The 19,943-nt window shown below is 36.7% G+C and overlaps 1 protein-coding gene across 2 annotated transcripts in view; it reads left to right on the forward strand.

The window, feature by feature from the left end:
• The window catches only part of CDKAL1 (CDK5 regulatory subunit associated protein 1 like 1), a 671,286-nt gene that overhangs the window by 16,652 nt on the left and 634,691 nt on the right, over window positions 1-19,943 (forward strand). Inside the window, exons 2-3 of one of the 2 annotated variants that reach the window (XM_044917193.1) lie at window positions 349-523; window positions 2,059-2,171. In XM_044917193.1, the coding sequence (XP_044773128.1) occupies window positions 349-523; window positions 2,059-2,171 (288 nt within the window). Of the gene's footprint in view, window positions 1-345; window positions 524-2,058; window positions 2,172-19,943 lie in introns of both variants that reach the window. The other variant, XM_021696901.1, reaches the window with a different exon arrangement.

Below are 19,943 nucleotides of genomic sequence, written 5' to 3' on the forward strand. Positions count from 1 at the left end.
GCTGGTTGGACAAAGTATGATATGATCAAGAACATGAATTACCTTTAGTTGTTACGCTTTTGAGTCTCCTTTAACCATGAACAGTCCCTCTCTTATTTTTTTCTCTGTGATACTGGTCTGTTGAGGGGATAGATCCAGTTGAACCTTGGGATGTCCCATTATTAGTAGGATCTGTCTGATTGTTTCCTTGCATTTCTTTATCTTTTGTGTTTTCTATAAACCTGAGGTTAAATCTAACGGCTTTATTAGACTCAAGATCAGCAAGAATATTTCATAGGTGATACTCTGTTAAACAGATTTCTGAGGGACTCACGTGTTGCCGTCATTTATAACTTTCTTATATAGTAGAGAAGATGCCTTCTGCATCCTGCGACACACTCCTGGACGACATAGAAGATATTGTGTCACAGGGAGATTTAAAGCCACAAGATAGGCATTCTGCACGAAAGCACGTTGTTCCAAAGGCACGAAAGAGAAACACCCAAAAATATTTGCAAGAGGAAAACAGTCCACCAAGTGACAGGTAAGCTCTTATTTGGAATTACAGTCAGTACCCCACCAGGGAAGAAACTGGTACTACCGCATGTGATATACATAATGTCTCTTTCTGAAAGTCTTTTGAACTTTTGAGAGCAGATATGTAGATTTATTTTTTTATTTGAATAGTTTTAAATTTAGCAAAATAATTTCTTAAAAAAGAAAAAAATGTCAGATGGTATGTTTCTTGAAGACAGGGCCAAGGGCACTATTTGGCACAAACGTAGGATCGCTCCCCTCCACCCCTCACCACCCCCCCCAACCTCCACTGCCCCAGGATCTCTGATATTACTGTAGTTGGTATGGAATCTTGTGTTACTTCCAAATTAAAACTTTTACTGGAATTTTTAATTCTTATGAGATAGTGGTCGTTTGGTGGTTTGGGTATTTCATTTTTCTTAACAAATTTACAGATACTTAACGGATCAGCTAAAGGCACTGGGCACAAGTAAGTTCATGCTGTTTAATCTGTTAGGTCTGTAATTGAGTGGAATTCTAAAACAACCTAGCCAGAAAGGATTATGCAGTTGTATAGCTTTAATATGCCTACATTTGTTTAGATAGTAAATTGTTGAAAAGTTTTAATACACTTGGTTATTTTGTTTGGAACAGTAAACTTTTAAAATCTGTGAATTTAAACTTAATATTTTAATGACTGAACTTTATCAAATTTGTTTTGAATATGTCTTTAAGGTAATTTCTATTTAATTTTTAAATTAATAGGCCAGTCCAAATTGAAAGTCCTTTTTTATCCTTCCTAAAAATATTACATTTTTATAACTCTATTTTTATGTATGGAATATTTTTTTTTTTTTAGATTTTATTTATTTATTTGACAGAGAGACACTGCGAGAGAGGGAACACAAGCAGGGGGAGTGAGAGAGGAAGAAGCAGGCTTCCCGCAGAGCAGGGAGCCCGAGGTGGGGCTTGATCCCAGGACCCTGGGATCGTGACCTGAGCCGAAGGCAGATGCTTAATGACTAAGCCACCCAGGCACCCTGGAATATTTTTAATTATGCTACAGGGTGATAGTTTTTCTGTTTTGATTCAGCTATTTATATCTAAGTTATAAAATAAAGATTGTAACTGTTATATAGGAGTCAGTGAGCAGGTAGATGTACTTAGTTTTTCTTTGCTTCTGTTGCTAGAACCATTTTCTTTGCTGTTACTTGTATTTACCTTTCTATGAGTTTAACTTTGTGATAGTACATTAGTAGTACTGAATTTAACATACAATTCTGAGCGAAAGGAGATCTTGTTATGTAGAGAGTCTTAATTTAAAATATAATTCAGAGAAAAAGGAGATCTTTTTATGTAGAGAGTCTTAGAATTCTGTGGTTATTTTATCTTGATTATAGACTTAGTAACAATTGATTGTGGATTAAGTTGGTGCATTTCATGAATAGATTGTGAAGGGTTGCTGTGTGTTTTTGAATAATATGCTCAGAAATCATCTTGTGTTTTCTTGTTCTAAAAATCCCTTGATGAGACTTACTTTTTTTTTAATTGATTGTTTAATAGCACTATTCCAGGCATACAGAAAATTTGGATGCGAACATGGGGTTGTTCTCATAATAATTCGGATGGAGAATATATGGCTGGACAACTAGCTGCTTATGGATATGAAATTACAGGTAATGAGATCTGTAATGTATTTTCTTCATTAAATGTTTCAGAGCTAAGTTTTTTAGAGATACATATTTTAGTTTCAACAGTTAGAGCATATTTTAACATAATTTAATGATTTTAAGGCAAAACAAAATGATAGCTATTTTATACATTGGATAATTACAGATATCATATTTTAAAAATACTTCAAAAAACTGTTTTGAAATGAATTTATAATTACAGAAAAGTAGTAAAATTACAATTTGCTTATGTCCATTACCCAGCTTCCCCTAATAGCATCTTACATAATTACACTGTAATTAATAAACTGGGCAGTTAACATTAGAGCAGTACTTTTACCTAAACTGTGTATCTTATTTGAATTATGCCAGTTTTCCCATTTACATTCTTCTTCTGTTCCAGGATCCAATCTAGGATCTCACTTTATATTTATTTGTAATGTCTCCTTAGTCTCCTTCAGTCTGTGACAGTTCCTCAATTTTTTTCTCGTTTTTTATGTCTGTGGACTGCTGAGGAAAACCATTGAGTTACTAGTTATTTTGTAGAATGCCCCCCAGCTTGGGTTTGTCGGATGTTTTCTCATGATTAGAGTAAGGTTATGTATGCAGTCTTGGCAAGAAGGGCACATTGAGTTCTCAATGCATCATATCAGGGAATTTGTCGTGAATCAGTATGTCTTATTACCAGTGGACTGTGTCTGCCAGATTTCTCTATAGTAAAGTTACTATTTTTTCTCATTGTAATTAGTAAATATCCTATTTCTCCTCAACCTTTTCTCTACTAATTTTAATATCTTGATAATTTTAGCATTTGTCCATGGAACTTGTTTTCAACAGTCATTAGTGTAGTATTTGTTGAGTGGTGATTATCTGTTTTCTTTTCTTCCACACTTATCCACAGAATTCCAAATGGGATTCTTCTGTAAGGAAAGACTATCCTTTCTCCCCTGTTTTATTTATATGTATCAGTATGGACTTACCTACTGATTTTTCTATTCTGTGGGTTATGGTCCAACACTATCATTATTAATTCTGCTGCTCATACTGTTCCGGCTTTGGCCATAGGGCCTCGTTCAGGCTGGCTCCCATGTCTTCTCAACATGCCCCCATTCTTTTTGAGCACGTCCTTATTTTCTGACACCACAAGATGTTCTAGTCTCATATTTTCCCTTTCCCAGCCTTGGAAGCAACCACTTCTCCAGGGAGTTCTGATTCCTTTCATAAGGAGAATGGTGTTTAGAGCAAAACGAGAGCTGTGGACACTAGGTGTGCTCCTCGCTACCATGAAGTGTCCATGCTCCTAGGTGCTCTCAGTGAACTGAGCTGGGAAATACATGTATATAGTAACCGGCATGTGTACACATCTGTATCAGTATGTATATTCAGTGGGGCCGTAATTTGAATGCTTTGTGACAGGCACTGGCCCAGTGCTTTCTGTATGTTACCTTACTTACTTTTTGGGAGATGAGGAAATATTGGTATCTGTACTTTACAAATGAGAATGGAGGGATTGTGTCCTAGGCAGTGAAGTCATCCAGGCAGTGAAGTCTCTGTCACTCTTGCCCACTGTTTTGTAGCTTCTAGTTGCCTCTGTCTTTGATTGGCAAAGTCCTAGCCTCAAGATGGCCTGTGAGAATTTGGGAGGATTGGAAACTTCTTGCCTAGCAGTCTGTCCTTCAGCAACTAAATGATCCTAATGTCTTACTCTGTGTTTTTGATTACTTATTCTTTACACAGCGAAATCACCCTTAATAATTTTGTTCTTTAGATAAAAGTATCAAAATGTGCTTTTAGAACTTTTAGATTATTTCTCTAAAAAAAAAAAAGAATTATTTTTCTGTATTCATTAGTAATTTTTAGTGTAAGTTAGTGTGGGTTTGCCTTAATACATCCTGATGGTGCAGTTTGGGTATTCGGACAATAGCCTCTGAGATAATTTCCTAAAACATTACAAAAAAAATGAGCTTGACTTTTCCTGGGTGGTGGTAAATATCTGACGTTTTAATTTAAATTTTAGTCCATTAGCAATTTGTATTTGGTCTTATTACAGTACCTTTCTAAATAATAAAGGTAAAACAATAGTCCTGATGTATTTATACAAGAATACTAAGTTTTGTTATGTATAACCAGTTTTAGCTGCTTATTTGGGAATAGTGAAAAGGGAGGATCAAGGGAGCAATCACTTGAACATGAAATTTATTTTTCTTATTAGTGTGGTATATTACTTTTACATAGTTGCATTGCCTGTATATATTTGTATTAACAGTATGTACTGTTGATTGTCCCCACTTTAGAAATTTATAGTCTGTGTTTATTTTATTTTATTTTTTTAATTTATTTTTTTAAAAGATTTTATTTATTTATTTGACAGGGAGAGACACAGCGAGAGAGGAAACACAAGCAGGGGGAGTGGGAGAGGGAGAAGCAGGCTCCCCGCTGAGCCGGGAGCCCGATGCGGGGCTCGATCCCAGGACCCTGGGATCATGACCTGAGCCGAAGGCAGACGCTTAATGACTGAGCCACCCAGGCGCCCTATAGTCTGTGTTTAATTCTAGTCTGGCTTGCATGCAGCAGACTGTGGAATCACTTTTCTCACTGGTCAGGTGCTGTAGCCCAGGAAGAATGAACAATAGTAGCTTCTGTAAGACATTTAAAGGAAATCAGTACAGATTCTATACTTAGGTTAAATATATGAGATGAATGATTTCTGGGTTATCTGTGCCAGTAGTCTCTTCCATTACTGTGGAATGGTGGGAGTTTATAAAAATTATTATTGCTAAATAATTAAAAATGTCTTATTGATCAAATGTAGACCTAAAATATTTTCTTTTAACTTTATAATTGATGTGAAATAAGTATGAAATATAGATTATGTGAAATATACACAGATTTTTGGAAACAGTATGTAAGAAATTCAAAATTAGCTCTCAGTTACCAATAATAGATATTTTTACTATTTGGGGACAAAAGAGAGATTATGTGGGTATATACTTGAAATTGCTTTTAACTATGTGAATCCAGGAATGTAATTATTCCATAGTGAAATCTCAGATGCTTACTCTGACGATTAGCTCTTTGTCCACTGCATCTTTTTTTTTTTTTAAGATTTTATTTATCCATTTGAGAGAGCACAAGCAGGGGGAGCGGCAGGCAGAGGGAGAAACAGGCTCTGCACTGAGCACGGAGCCTGATGCGGGACTTGATTCCAGGGACCCTGAGATCATGACCTGAGCTGAAGGCAGACGCCTAACTGACTGAGCCACCCAGGCGCCCCTGGAGATGCTTCAGATAGAGATACATCAGAGGGAGGAGAGATGCTGGAAAGAGTGTTATGTGTAGTTTGTAGCTGTGCCTGCTGTGAATAAACATAGCGTGTGCTTTTTGGTTAGTGGAAAAAAATCCATTGCAAGGCCATTGACTGAGGTTCTAGTTCATAGACATAAGAGAAAAATGTGAATTATATACGTGGAATATTTGTGATAAGCTTACGTAGGTTGGAATAGGGCATTTAGCTTGGGTGTCCCCAGTTTCAGAGAAATCGTTTTTAAATTGCTGGGCTTTTAACAGTTCTTGATAGTTCCTTTGTGTATTTGTCTATCATTTATTCATTGCACAAGTGCTGTGTGAACATGATGTGTGCTGCAGGGCGTAGCGCTAGGAGGTGTGAGGATGAGAACGTGGACTGGACGTGGCTTCCAGCAGGTGAAAAGGTTATTGTTTCTTGGCAGAGGAAGAGCCTACATATTGTGTGTTACATGTACAAGTTATTTTGGTAAATGGTCAAGCTGTTAATGTATTCTTTTGTGATACAGTGAAGTAGGACCTGCTTTGTTAAAAGAGCTTTTACAATTTATATTTTAGAAATGCTCTGTGAAGTCAGAAATAACATTTATTTTTTTATCATGGTAAGTGTACTCTTTAATCCCCATCATCTTCTTCACCTATCCCCCACCCACCTCCCCTCTGGTAGCCATCAGTTTGTTCTCTATAGTTAAGAGTCTGTTTCTTGGTTTGTCTCTTTTTTTTCCTTTGCTCTTTTGTTTCTTAAATTCCACATGTGAGTGAGATCATACGGTATTTGTCTTTCTCTGACTGAAGTAGTTCTCCCAGCATAATACTTTTTAGCTCTATGCACGTTGTTGCAACTGGCAAGATTTCATTCCTTTTTGTGGCTGAATAATATTCCTGTGTGTGTGTGTGTGCGTGTGTGCATATATTCCTAAATATAGGAATTCATACACACACGCACACACACACGCACACCACCTCTTCTTTATCCATTCATCAATTGATGGACACTTGGGCTGCCTCCATAGTTTGGCTGTTGTAGATAATGCTGCTATAAACATAGGGATGCATGTATCCTTTGAATTAGGGTTTTCGTATTTTTTGGGTAAATACCCAGTAGTGTGATTACTGGATCATAGAGTAGTTCTATTTTTAATTTTTTGAGGAACCTCCATACTGTTCTCCACACTAGCTACACCAGTTTACATTCCCACCAACAGTGCAAGAGGGTTCCCCTTTCTCCACATCCTCACCAACACTGGTTGTTTCTTGTGTTTTTGATTTTAGACAGTCTCAGAGGTGTGAGATGATATCTCATTGTAGTTTTGATTTGCATTTCCCTGATGATAAGTGATTTTGAACATCTTTTCATGTATTTATTGACTATCTTTCTATCGTCTTTGGACAAATGTCTGTTCATGTCTTCTGCCTGTTTTTTAATTGGATTGTTTTTTGGGTGTTGTATGTATGAGTTTTTTTTTATATTTTGGATACTAACCCTTTATTGGGGTTATTGGTCCGTCATTGGCAAATATCTTCTTCTATTCCGTAGGTTGCCTTTCAGTTTTGTTGATTGTTTCCTTTGCTGTGCAGATGCTTTTTATTTTGATGTCCCAATAGATTATTTTTGCTTTTATTTTCCCTGCCTCAGGAGACCTATCTAGAAAAATAATGCTATTACTGATCTCAGAGAAATTACTGCCTGTGTTCTCTTCAAGGATTTGTATTGTTTCAGGTCTCATATTTAGGTCTTTAATCCATTTTGAGTTTATTTTTGTGTATGGTGTAAGAAAATGGTCCAATTTCATTCTTTTGCATGTTGCTCTCCAGTTTTTGCAACAACGTTTGTTGAAGAGACTGTCTTTTCCCCCATTGGATATTCTTCCTTTTTTGAAGATTAATTGACCATATAATTGTGGGTTTATTTTTGGGTTTTCTGTTCTGTTCCGTTGGTTTATGTCTGTATATTTATGCCAGTACCATACTGTTTTTCTTTTTTTTAAGATTTTATTTATTTATTTGAGAGAGAGAGAGAGCATGAGCGGGGGAGGAGCAGAGGGAGAGGGAGAAGCAGACTCCGTGCTGAGTGTGGAGCCTGTTGCGGGACTTGACCCCATGACCCTGAGATCGTGCCCTGAGCTGAAACCAAGAGTCAGATGCTTAACCGATTGAGCCACCCAGTACCATACTGTTTTAATTATTACTACTTTGTAATATAACTTGAAATCTGGAATTATGATACCTCCAGTTTTATATTTCTTTTTCAAGATTGCCTTGGCTATTCGGGGTCTTCTGTGGTTTCATACAAATTATAGGGTTGTTTTAGTTCTGTGAAAAATGCTGTTGGTATTTTGTTAGGGATTACATTAAATCTGTAGATTGCTTTGGATGGTACAGATATTTTAACAATATTTGTTCTTCTAACCCATGAGTGTGGAATGTCTTTCTATTTCAGTAATCATCTTGAATTTCTTTCATCACTGTTTTATAGTTTTTAGAGTATAGGTCTTTTATCTCTTCAGTTAAGTTTATTCCTAGATATATTATTGTCTTTGGTGCAATTGCAAATGGGATTTTTTCCTTAATTTCACTTTCTGCTGCTTCATTATTAGTGTAAAGAAATACAACAGATTTCTGTACATTGGTTTTGGATCCTGTCACTTTACTAAATTCATTTATCAGTTCTAGGAGTTTTTTGTTGGAGTCTTTTGGGGTTTTTATATTTAGTATCATGTCATCTGCAGATAGTGAGAGTTTTACTTCTTTCTTAGCAATTTGGATATTTTTTATTTCTTTTTGTTGTCTGATTGCTCTGACTAGGACTTCCAGTGGTGAGCATGCACGTTCTTGTCTTGTTCCTGATCTTAGGGGAACTGTTTTTCACCATTGAGTATGATGGCTGTGGGTTTGTCGTATATGGACTTCATTATGTTGAGGTATGTTCCCTCTAGACCTACTTTGCAGAGGGTTTTTATCATGAATGGATGCTGTACTTGATTGAATGCTTTTTCTGCATCTATTGAAATGATCGTGTGGTTTTTATCCTTTCTCTTATTGATGTGACCTGTCACATTGATTGTTGATTGTTTTGTGAATATTGAACCACCCTTGCATCCCGGGAACAAATCCCTCTTGATTGTGGTGTATGATTTTTTTTAATGTATTGTTGGATTTGGTTTGCTTATATTTTGTTGAGGATTTTTGCATCTATTAGAATATAACATTTTATGTTTGAATTAAGAAAATTAATCTTGTAGAAACAAGTACTAGTTTCTGTGGTATAGGAGATAATATTATAATTGAATGTCCAAAGTGGAAGCATATTTCCTGGACCTGGCCATTTAATTTGAAATAGCTTTAAATTTTAAGACTGAGATTAATGGGATATGTTAGATTGGTATACCCAGATGTCTGTGTAAGGAATACATTCAAGGACTACACTTATGGGTCAGTAGAATTTTAAGGACATTAAAGCTACATTTTTGTGTTTGGACTTGGATTTTTTGGAAATCACATTTGTACATAATTAAAGTATGAACGCACATAAAGTTTCTTGAGAGAAAAAAACCCACTTTGCCTGCTTTAATCTGTTTTGTTTTTTTATTTTTAAAGATTTTATTTATTTACTTGACAGAGAGAGGGAACACAAGCAGGGGGAATGGGAAAGGGAGAAGCAGGCTTCCTGCAGAGCAGGGAGCCCGATGCGGGGCTTGATCCCAGAACCCTGGGATCATGACCTGAGCTGAAGGCAGACGCCTAACGACTGAGCCACCAGGCACCCCTTAATCTGTTTTTTTTAAGAACTGGTTACCATGACATTTCAATTAATATCTTGAGCTTACCTATATAATAAGATATTAAGATGCGTAGACCAATTCTGTGGGAAGCTGAAAAAGCAGTGGACCTTCACCTTCAAAATGAAACTAAATGAAAAATGTATATTTTGCTTCTCTTAGGTGACACAGTATTTTGTGCCAGCTAATTTTAAGTGAAATCAGGTTTTTTGTACACCTTTTCCAGGCAAGGGAGTTGAATTAGTTGAAAGTCTACCGTGTTAGGCATTTCACATAAGTTATTGCAAGGATCAGATGAAGTAACTTTGGCAGGAGGTTACCACATATTTTAAGACCAGCAGATTGAGACTGGGAGACGGGAGACACGTGCTTTGCACACCTTCACCCAACTACTCTGTGCTAGAGTGGACATTGCACGTGGCTGTCTGACAGCATGACCGCTGCTCTTCATACCGTGTAGTCGCTCTAACTTGATACTTTGAAGGCAGGTCAGTATGGAAACCTAATACTGGGTAGGTTTTATTAGATAGGTTGTGGGTTTTTTTGTTGTTGCTTTTTATTTATTTATTCTTTTGCTGCCCAACATTTTGAAATTTCTCCTGAAAGACTTTTAGGACTCTTGTGTGCAATCCTTATTAGAAGCCTTTTTTTTTTTTTTTTTTTTTTTAGTGTTGTCGTTTTGGAGAGGAGAGAAAGGGGGATACTTACCACTGGAATCCATACCTCAGGAATATGCTCAGTTTCTTAATTTCAGCGCTGTGTTGGGAGCTGGAAGTGAGCTGTTACTTTAGTTATAGATAGCATTGTTGGCTGAGAGCTGTCTGGTCCATTTCCACCTCCTTTATCATAACTGTAAAGTCATCTCCTGGTGGAACATAAATATAATATCTTCTTTCCTTTTTGCTTTGATAACAGTAATTACCTATGTTCGTTTGGGGTTTACCATGTGCTGGGCCTCCATATTCCTTCATTTAATCTTCATAGTAATATGTGAACACTGGTACTCTATTTCTGTTAAAATTTTTTTAAGTTTTATTTGACACACCTGTTACATTAGGTTCAGGTGTGCAGCATAGTGATTCGGTGACACACCTGTTACATTAGGTTCAGGTGTGCAGCATAGTGATTCGGTAGCGCTCTTTGTTCTGCTGTTCTCGCTACAAGTGTAGCTCCTGTCTGTCACATACAACACTCTTAGAAGACCGTTGACTGTGTTCCCTGTCCTGTACCTTTTATTACTGTGACTCACTCATTCCGTAACTGGAGGCCTGTATTTCCTACACTCCTTCACTCATTTGCCCATCTCCCCATCCCCCAAATGAAACATCTTGATTTTTGTATTCGAGAATCTCTAGTGGAATTCAATGAAAGAATCATCAGCTGTGCTAGTGTAGGCCTTCCACAAGAGCTCTTTAATCTAGCCTTCCTATTCCTTAATCATCACGGCTATTATTTACCTGTGTATAATGTGTTACAGTTCATAACACAGATTCATCTCTATTGCTAATTTTGTATAGATTGTACCTGAAGATAAAGAGAGAGCAAAGACTTTGTTTACCTAGGCTTTTAAAGAATTACTTAAAAAATCCTGACATTTAGGTTTCTGACTTAAATTACATATATCAGTAGTGACTATTTACAATGAGGTATTAAGTTATGTGCTGAGTAGACGTTTTATTAAGTGTAACCCAGAGTTTCCTTGGAGAAATTCTGTATTCTGTATCTAAAGGTGATGCCTTCTGAAGTCCATCTGGAAGTCCTAGTGAACATAAATTCTGCTCTGATGATTTGCAGAGTGTAGTATGAGGGGTGGTTGTCCACTCATAGATACAGTTGAGTCTCAGTTTTAAAGCTCAGTGTTAAACATAGAAAGGGTTTTTTTTTGCTTTTGTTTTATTTATTTATTTTTAGAGGAAACAAGGTCTTTTGTACATCGAATAGGAACTATATCTTTTGATCTAACTTTCCTCTTCATGGGGGCATTTCAGGCTAATTTTATAAGCTTTTACTTTCTCTGTCCTCTGTGCTGGAAAACTATAGGCTTAGGGTAATTATTTAAAAGTACTTCCTGGGGCACTTGGCTAGCTCAGTTGGTTAAGGTCTGGCTCTTTTGCATCAGGTCATGATCTCAGGGTTTTGGGATTGAGCCCTAAGGCAGGCTCCGCTCTCAGCAGAGAGTCTGCTTCCTCTCTCTCCCTCCTTCTGCTTCTCCCTCCCGCTTGTTCTCTCTCTCTCTAAAATAAACAAGTAAATCTTTAAAAAAAATAAAAGTACTTCCAGTACTTCACTTTTTTTTAAAAAAAGATTTTATTATTTATTCCTTTGTGTATGGTGGGGTGGGGGGGGAGTAGAGAGAGAGGGACAAGCAGACTGCGCTGAGCGTGGAGCCCGATCCCACAACCCTGACATCGTGACCTGAGCCGAAACCACGAGTCAGATGCTAAACCGACTGAGCCACCCAGGTGCCCCTGCTAGTAATTCACTTTACCTTTGCTCCCTGGTTCCTATGGCCATATTCATATATTAGGTTATTTGCATGAACCACCAGGAATATTGTTCATAAACCTTAACAATGGCAAAGATAACTAGAAAACCAGTATTTCACATTGAAAGTTGAGACTTTTACTATAAGCTTAGTATAAGGATCTGACAGCACAGGGGTGGTAGAAGCAGACATTTTTTCAGGATGTGATTTAGAAAAAGTAATGGTGATGTACCGATTGTGGGAGAGATGACCGTTGTTATTGCATCACAGAGCTGTATTCTTTCTTCCGAGTCTTTCCAAAAAGTTCAGCTTTCAAGGATAGAAGTCTTTTAAGAGGTTTGGTAGTCTTCTTACCTTTTGACAAAAACAAAACAACTCGCAGTGTTAAGATTTGATGTGAGAAAGTAATTTGGAAATCTCTGAATGTAAAATGAGACCTGTAGGCACATTGCATTTTAGTATGTATAGTAAACAGCTGGCCCTTTAGTAAAACTAGACAGTCTCTTTTTGACCAGACCTCATGTTACAGGAGAATGAAATTTTGGAATCCTATACTTGGATTTCTGGAATGGCTAGCTTGAGCCAGGAAAAGTCATTTTGTGATTGCAGAAGGAATTGAGTAAAGAAGGTCTGCTTTTGTTAGAAAATGGATTGGGAATGCTAACAAGGTAAAAGATGCATTGGTTGAAGTTGAGGAAGATGAGCGATCTAAGGGGGTTAAAATAGGATTTTGAAAGTGGGAATAGTTGAGAACAGGTTTGAAGAGAATTAAGAGTGTAAGAGAATTAGTATAATGTTTGTGCATCTGTATGTATTAATGAAAGACTCCATCATTTGGAAGGATATGGACAAATGGAACTGGAAAACCATTAATACATAATTCAGTCTTAGAAATGCTTCAGTTTGGAAGGCCATTGATATATATAATCGATTGCCATATATTATGCATAACTTGCTTTTGTGGTCCCCTTGTAGAAGGTTATGTCACCTGAAAATGGAGCCCAATTTGTATACCTCTCAAGGAAAGCATTGTAGTAAAGATACTGTGTGGCTTACGTGGTGTATTGTGATCAGTGTTTGTCCTATAAGTTTTTTTTTTTTTTTAATTTTAAACAACTGTAATGAAGTATAATTTACATTTTATTTACCCATACAATTTACCCATTTTACCTGGAAGGTCTTGTAAGGTTGTCTTTATTTTAAAATGTGTCCAAGATGACTGAGAAATGGAGGAAAATTGCTTTTCATTACATCAGGAATTATATTATGCTTTATATTGTAAAAACTGAATGGGATTCTCTAGTTAAGTCCCTAAAATTTAAATTTGATACACAGTTTTGTTTAAATTTTGTGATGCTTCAGTGGAACACAACATTTTAAAAATGTCTTAATACATTTTAACAGGGTGTTGGGACTCCTCATTACGTGATATAAAATAGGATGCATGCTCGTTTTTCTGATCTCTGTATTCTAGTTTTCTTTTTCCTTCTTTAAATGGAGCATGGAAATATTTAGTGTCTGTTACTTTTCATCTCGTTGGCCCAAGAGTCTCCTTTTTTTTTTGTTTTTTTTGGGGAGGGTGTATTTTTTTTTTAATGTGTCTCCTGTTTTTAAAAAAAGATTTTATTTGAGAGAGGGTGAGTGAGAGAGAGAGCACGAGCAGGGGCAGAGGGAGAGGGAGAAGCAGACTCCCTGCTGAGCAGGGAGCAGTACGTGGGGCTCGATCCCAGGACCCCGGGATCATGACCTGAGCCGAAGGCGGACGCTTAACCGACTGAGCCACCCAGGCGCCCCCCCCCAAGAGTCTCCTTTATCACGTGAAGCACAAAACTACATGTCTTTGAATCTACCGTTTATTAAGTGGCATAATCACTAGTTTTGATTTTGTACTAAATTGTGGGTTATCTGTACAAATTAATTAGTGTCAGCCTTATTTTTTTTTAAATCCCAGGCATTATTTCCCTTCTGTTTGAGAGTAAAGTTGCATGGTTGATTAGAATCTTCACCTTTTAAACAGACAAAGAGAAAGTCTAGTTCACGCTTGTGAATTCTACAATGTGTTTGTTCTAGGTCATAATTTTTCTTAGCCTGGTATTATATCCAAAGTGAAATACCAGTAATAGTTAATGACTTATGTGGTAATTTATTTCGAAAAAAGTTTTGAACTCTTTCTCTCAGTTTTCTTACCTAGTAGATATGGGAAAGGTTTGTCTTTTTGTCTTTGGGAACTTGAATATCATCTTTCATCGTCTTCCACTTTTGGCCTGACCTTTTTAGATTACTTAATTCTTGTTTGTATGTCTTGTACTATGTAGGTATTACTAATAGTTCAATTCATGTGTAGTTGTATTTTTTTTTTTTTTAAAGATTTTATTATTAGTCAGAGAGAGAGAGCACGTGAGCGAACACAAGCAGGGGGAGCACCATGCTCCCTGCTGAGCAAGGAGCCCGATGAGGGACTCCATCCCAGGACCCTGGGATCATGACCTGGGCCAAAGGCAGCCGCTTAACCGACTGAGCCACCCAGGTGTCCCTTGTAGTTGTATTTTTGTGAATAAATTGCTGTGGGTGCTAACTTGTGTGATGATGACTATTTTAAAATTTCTGGCGTTCTGGTATTGAGCAACTTATTTTCCACTTTTAATATTTTAGACTTTTTAGGAGAGAAAAATCAAACATTTTCAGAAACTTGATATTTGCTTAATTGCTTAATGATCCAGATTACCTTTTGAGACTTTGTAAAACTTTATTTTGGATAATTTATTTAGAAATAGTCTGTTTAAATTTTAATTTTCTTTCTTTAAAGAAAAGAGTAGATGATAATTACCATGGAAGCTTCACTTAAAAGTCTGTTTTTTGTGTTACTGTCTTTGATTTTTGGGAAAAACCTTTTTTTGAGATATTGACCCTTGAATGTGTAAAGTAGTGTTGGCTCTTTCTGGCCTTGAACAATTCAGTGGGTTTGGATTAAAGATATGATGTATTTTTAGCTCTTGGACAATAGATGGCAGTATTCTCTTGCATGATCACTGTAGCGATAATGAGATAGATGAAAAGTGAATTTCATGTTACAAATAGTCTTTCTATAAAATTATTAGAAGCCATTAACTTTGTTAACACCTTATTTTTTCCTAATGTACTACGTTTTAAACTTTGTAGTAGTATTTATGTAAGAATTAGACAAGTTGACCTTCTCAGAGGTAGCACGGATTGTGTACAATCTGCCTGCAACATATATGCTGGAGACCAGATGTGAAGTTACTCATTCATGGACTCACTGCTTGACATCGTTGTAGCTCTTGCCCTGACTATGTTTGTCCTAGAGTGTGGTGGTTGTCCTCTTGGCCGTAGGAGCTTACTCAGGTGGGAGTTTTTGAATCTGAGGACAAACATTTATTACCTTTACCATTACCTTGCTTGGACACTTTCTAAAAACTAACCTTTGCATAAGACGCATTTTGAGTAGTTCATTAATCCTCAAATCTGTTAACATATATTAAGGTTAAAGAAGCTTAATATTAAAAGAGAATGCCGTAAACTACAGCCCTGTAAAATTTCCCACCATTCCCACTTGACCAACATGTGTTTGATGGTTAATTTAAGGGGAGGTGATTTGAATATCCAGGCATTTGCAGAGACTTTCCTTTTGGTCCTTTCTTTATTGTCGCTTGGTGATTCTCAAATTTAAGAGTTTCTAAGAATTTTTATAATGTTATAGACATAGATTCGTGTGTGTGAGAGAAAGAGAGAGACAGTTGTGACTATACATATTAGATCAGCTAATTTCATCATTTTTGGTCCTGACTCTAAGTGTACAGAGTCTGATTGTATATAACTCTGCTTGCGCTGCCACGTTCCATTTGTTCCCCTGGCTTCGAGGCGGAGAGGAAGTGGTCCCTCAGTTAGTTTCTGTCTGTTTTACGTGTTCTCTCCCAACGTATGTGAGTTCCTTCTACCTTAGTCATCTTTACCTTTGGCATCTCAGAGACAAGTGTCGTTCAGTTTTCAAGAGACTGTAGCCAGCTATTAACATTAAGCTAGACAGTAAAACCAGCTATTGCCATGTAGTAGCTGTATGAGTGGACAGACGACAATATCTCTGTGCCTCAGTGTCCTTATTTACTTAAGACAGTAGTAGTTTTTAATAAAGATCAAATGTATATGTATATGTAGAGTGTTTAGTGTGTGTTTGCATTATCATCATCGTAATTATTTTTAAAAAAGATTTTATTCATTCATTTGACACAGAGAGAGAGCACAAGCAGGGGGAGCTGCAGGCGGAGGGAGAGGGAGAACGTGGGGCTGGATCCCAGGACCCCGGGATCATGACCTGAGCCAAAGGCAGACACTTAACCAACTGAGCCACCCAGGTGCCCCATGGATTATCATTATTATCATTAAGCACAGGACCTGGCACAGAGTAGGAATTCAATGTAAGTGCCTTAGTGAACCAGTAAAAATGCTATTTTGACTATATCGAAGTAACTTTATACTTCTTATCTTTATAGCAGAATAAAACATTAAAGTATATTCTAAAGGTTAAATAAATGTGGGGTGTGCTTGCGTGCGTGTGTGCGTGTGTGTGAGTCCCTTGAGTTTTTCAGTAGAATCCTATTTAGGTTTATGTCACGTCCAGTCTGTGTAGTCTTGACAGGTCTTGGAAAAGGTACTCATACTATCACTTTTCCTGACATGGACATTGCAAACTATATTGAATCAGAAATCTGATTTAATCCATCCTTATTAAATTGTGAGCAGTAATTGCTTTCAATTTAATGGGATTGAATTCAGTACTAGAAACTTCGATGTTTCCTCAGACCTAATAACATTTGCTTATATGTATTTCCGTATATCTGTGTGTGCCTGCGCAGTCAGAGAGGGACAGGTGCTCTTGGAGGATTACTTGTGTTCAAATGTTGAGTTATTTGTGACAGCTGATAAGGGTGCCTGGTGTAAGGATGGCGGTGGGAAAGGCATTTTCTCACTCTTTTTTCCCGTTCTACCCAGGAACTAAAGCAGGCAGAGCAGTAAAACTAAGGGTCTTCAGAATGGGATTTTCAGCCACACAGAAATAGGGGAAAGCAATGAAGAGTCTCTAGAGAAAATGCAGAATGTTGTTTATTCTTGAGGGTGAGCAGCCAGCCCTTGTAATGTTGAGAAAAGAGCTACGGGGTGAAATGAAATCCTTCTAAAAAAGTTATTCTTAGCATGTTTTTGCTTGATCCTTCCCACTAAGTCATTTTTAAAAATCGCTCAGTTTACCAACTTTCATGTCTTACACTGTGCCTTTTTCTTGAATATGTTATGAATAAGAGGTGAGGCTAATTCATGTACTAAATGCATTTCTGGGTTAAGGTCTAACTGTTGCATTGGATTGTGAAGTTGTGTTTCAGGGAAGAAGTAGGGCCCTTGGCCCCTCCCTCTGGCTCCCTCGCTGGTTTGACTCTTGCAGTGTTTTCCACAATCATTTTTTAGCCATCATCATATTAGCTTTTGTTTTTTTTTGTTGCTGTCTTTTTAATTGAGTTGCTGTGTCATTTAAGATGGAATCATTACATATTAACTGTGATTTTGAAGTCACTGTAAGGAAGTACTCGATGAGTGCTGTTTGAGTAAAATTCATGGTAAAAAGTGAATCAGAGACAAAGATCATTGGGAATATTTTGTGCTCTTGTGTGAGAGCTGAGTTGTTAGCTAGCTTGGAAGAATGAAGGACCTGTGAAGGTGTTCTAGAATACATATGTTATAGGTCTAACAAAACCAATTAGGAAATCGCTGCAAGATGTAGAAATGGAAGACATTGAAAATGGTGCACAGACTTCTAAATACGAGATCAAATTAAGGCAGAGAAGCTTTAGGGGAGAGTATTTGAAGCTTATCATTTCCATGTCTTTAGTAGCAGCTTTTAATCTTGTGACTTAGGTGAGTTGCAAATCACGTGCAAGCCGTAAATCTCCTGGGGTGGGGCAGAGAAGGTAGCGAGAAGGCTTTCAGTTTCCAGTGAAGGTTTTTCTTATCAGCTTGGAGATAGGAAGAAGACTATTGGATGAAGAGTTGTTGGTGGTTGTGTTTGTGATGTGTAAACTGCTCTGAGTGTAGTCCATGTTTGTGTATCCTTCAAGGAGGAATGTAAACATAAACATGTTTCCGTTTGCACGTCTGCAGAAAACATTGTAAAAGCAAGAACTATTTTGCAATATCTTACGCAGGGTAGATATGTGTGCATTGATTGCAACGTAGGATAATTCTAGGATTTGACTTATTCTATAATGTTTTAGGAATTAATGTAGGAATTTAGAAACTAGCAATTTTGAGCCAGTGATGGCTCAACCATTCTCACCTGAGGGATGTTTGGATCAGTCATTAAAACTTTCTGAGCCTTGTCAGTTCTTTCTTTTTTTGTTTTTTAAATGAAGTGATGTTCAACCAACCTCATGAAATTGAAATGAAAACATGTAAACATGAAGTAATGTTTTAGTTTTTGAAAATGTTTATAGTTTAAAAGATAACTAGTTTATTTATTAAGCTTTACTGTTATTAAACTGTAAACTGATGGTTTTTGAATTTCTTGCTTTACTCTTGTCATTTGTGTTGCATTAAAGATGTTTTGTACAATTTAGAAGCTCAGTTCCTTAAATCTACCAAAAGGTGGCACTGTTTACCTATGTTTAATATTTTTAATTTGCTTTTTGATGAGAACATGTGTTGGATGTTTTATCTGCAAATGTATTAAATTGAGGTTATATTTTTTACATTTAATTTTCTGTTTTGTAAATGGGTCTTTAATTCATGTAGGGTTTACTAGGACCAGGTTTCATTTTTATTTTGAAATGGTTTGGAAATTCAGGTATTTAACATTTTGTGGACATAAACGCCTGTGTAATCCAGTATAATTAATGATAAAACCTTGTATTGATGTGACAGCTAATGTTTCATGGAAAACATAGTTGCTTTTGTATAGCAAAAACCATTAATTTTTTTAAGCCTCTAAAAACAGTCCAGTGATTAAAACATAACAGCCATAAATAAATGATTTGTGTGGGCTTTTAGGTCACACCACGTAGGTTTATCCATTCTGGAATGTTATTTTATGTTAAAAGTACCTTTGAAAATTTAGCAAAATCTGTCACTGCTTGAATTTCCTACTGGCAGTAATGTGATGAAAGGAGAATCTAGGTTCTATGAATAGCTTCTCAGGTGAGAAATGCAAAAATTAGATAACAGGAACGTGACTAGAAGTGAGGGTTATTTATGTAGCAGGATGTGGTGCATATACTTCCCATACAGTTAGGCGAAAACCTCCTGATTGTTCATTCATGGAGCATAATGCAGCCAACGTAGTTTATGACCCGAGCAGGAGAATACAAGTAGGATGTTTTTATGTCCAGTCAAAGCTGTCTGTAGTTGGTTTTCAATATGAACAGAATTTGTCAATAATTTTTACTGGAAGCAGAAAAGCAGAGAACACCTCTGTTACTAATATTATAAAATGCTTGACTCTTGTCTGAGGGGCAAGGTTAAAAAACCTAAGGTAATTGTGAATAAGCTTCCACTGTTTACTTTATTGAAAACTAGAAAATGTGTCAGGTTAGCATAACCTGTACTTACGAGTTTTTGTTAATTTTCCTTAAATACCACTTCCTAAGGTGCAGGCCTTAGAAATAAAGAGTTTACTTCTTTTTCCATGAAAAAGTCATCCTTAGCACTCTGACGTTATTGTTTCAGTTACTGAATGTATGTAGTTTGGGGGAAGTGAGGACACACATGGCAGTTAGAGGTTTGTTTTATGTTCATGAGAGTGTGTGTGCTTATATTTAAGTGTTCACTCTTGTTGCTGCCTTTGTTGATGTTAGTAATATGATACATATGTGATTTGTCTGAATTGTTTAAAAATGCATAATTAAAGGAGGATTTGATTATTCAGCAACTGTTCCAGTAGCAAAAGACTATTATTTAGGTATTTTCTTCCAGTATTTGACAGCTGTTCTGTGAGCTATGAATTGTATGGAAAATAGAAGGAATGTATTATGACACTTTAATACCTTAGACCCCATACTCTTAGGATACTATTATTGTAGAGAATGTTTTAATTATTTAAAATAGCAAGAAACTGATCTGCTCTTTCCCCTTTGTGTGTGTGTGTGTGTGTGTGTGTGTGTGTTTAGATGTAAAATTCTGTGGATTTGGTAAATGTTTATTTTCCTAAATGAC

The sequence above is a fragment of the Neomonachus schauinslandi genome, chromosome 8 (assembly GCF_002201575.2).
Source record: "Neomonachus schauinslandi chromosome 8, ASM220157v2, whole genome shotgun sequence".
Classification (NCBI taxonomy): domain Eukaryota; kingdom Metazoa; phylum Chordata; class Mammalia; order Carnivora; family Phocidae; genus Neomonachus; species Neomonachus schauinslandi.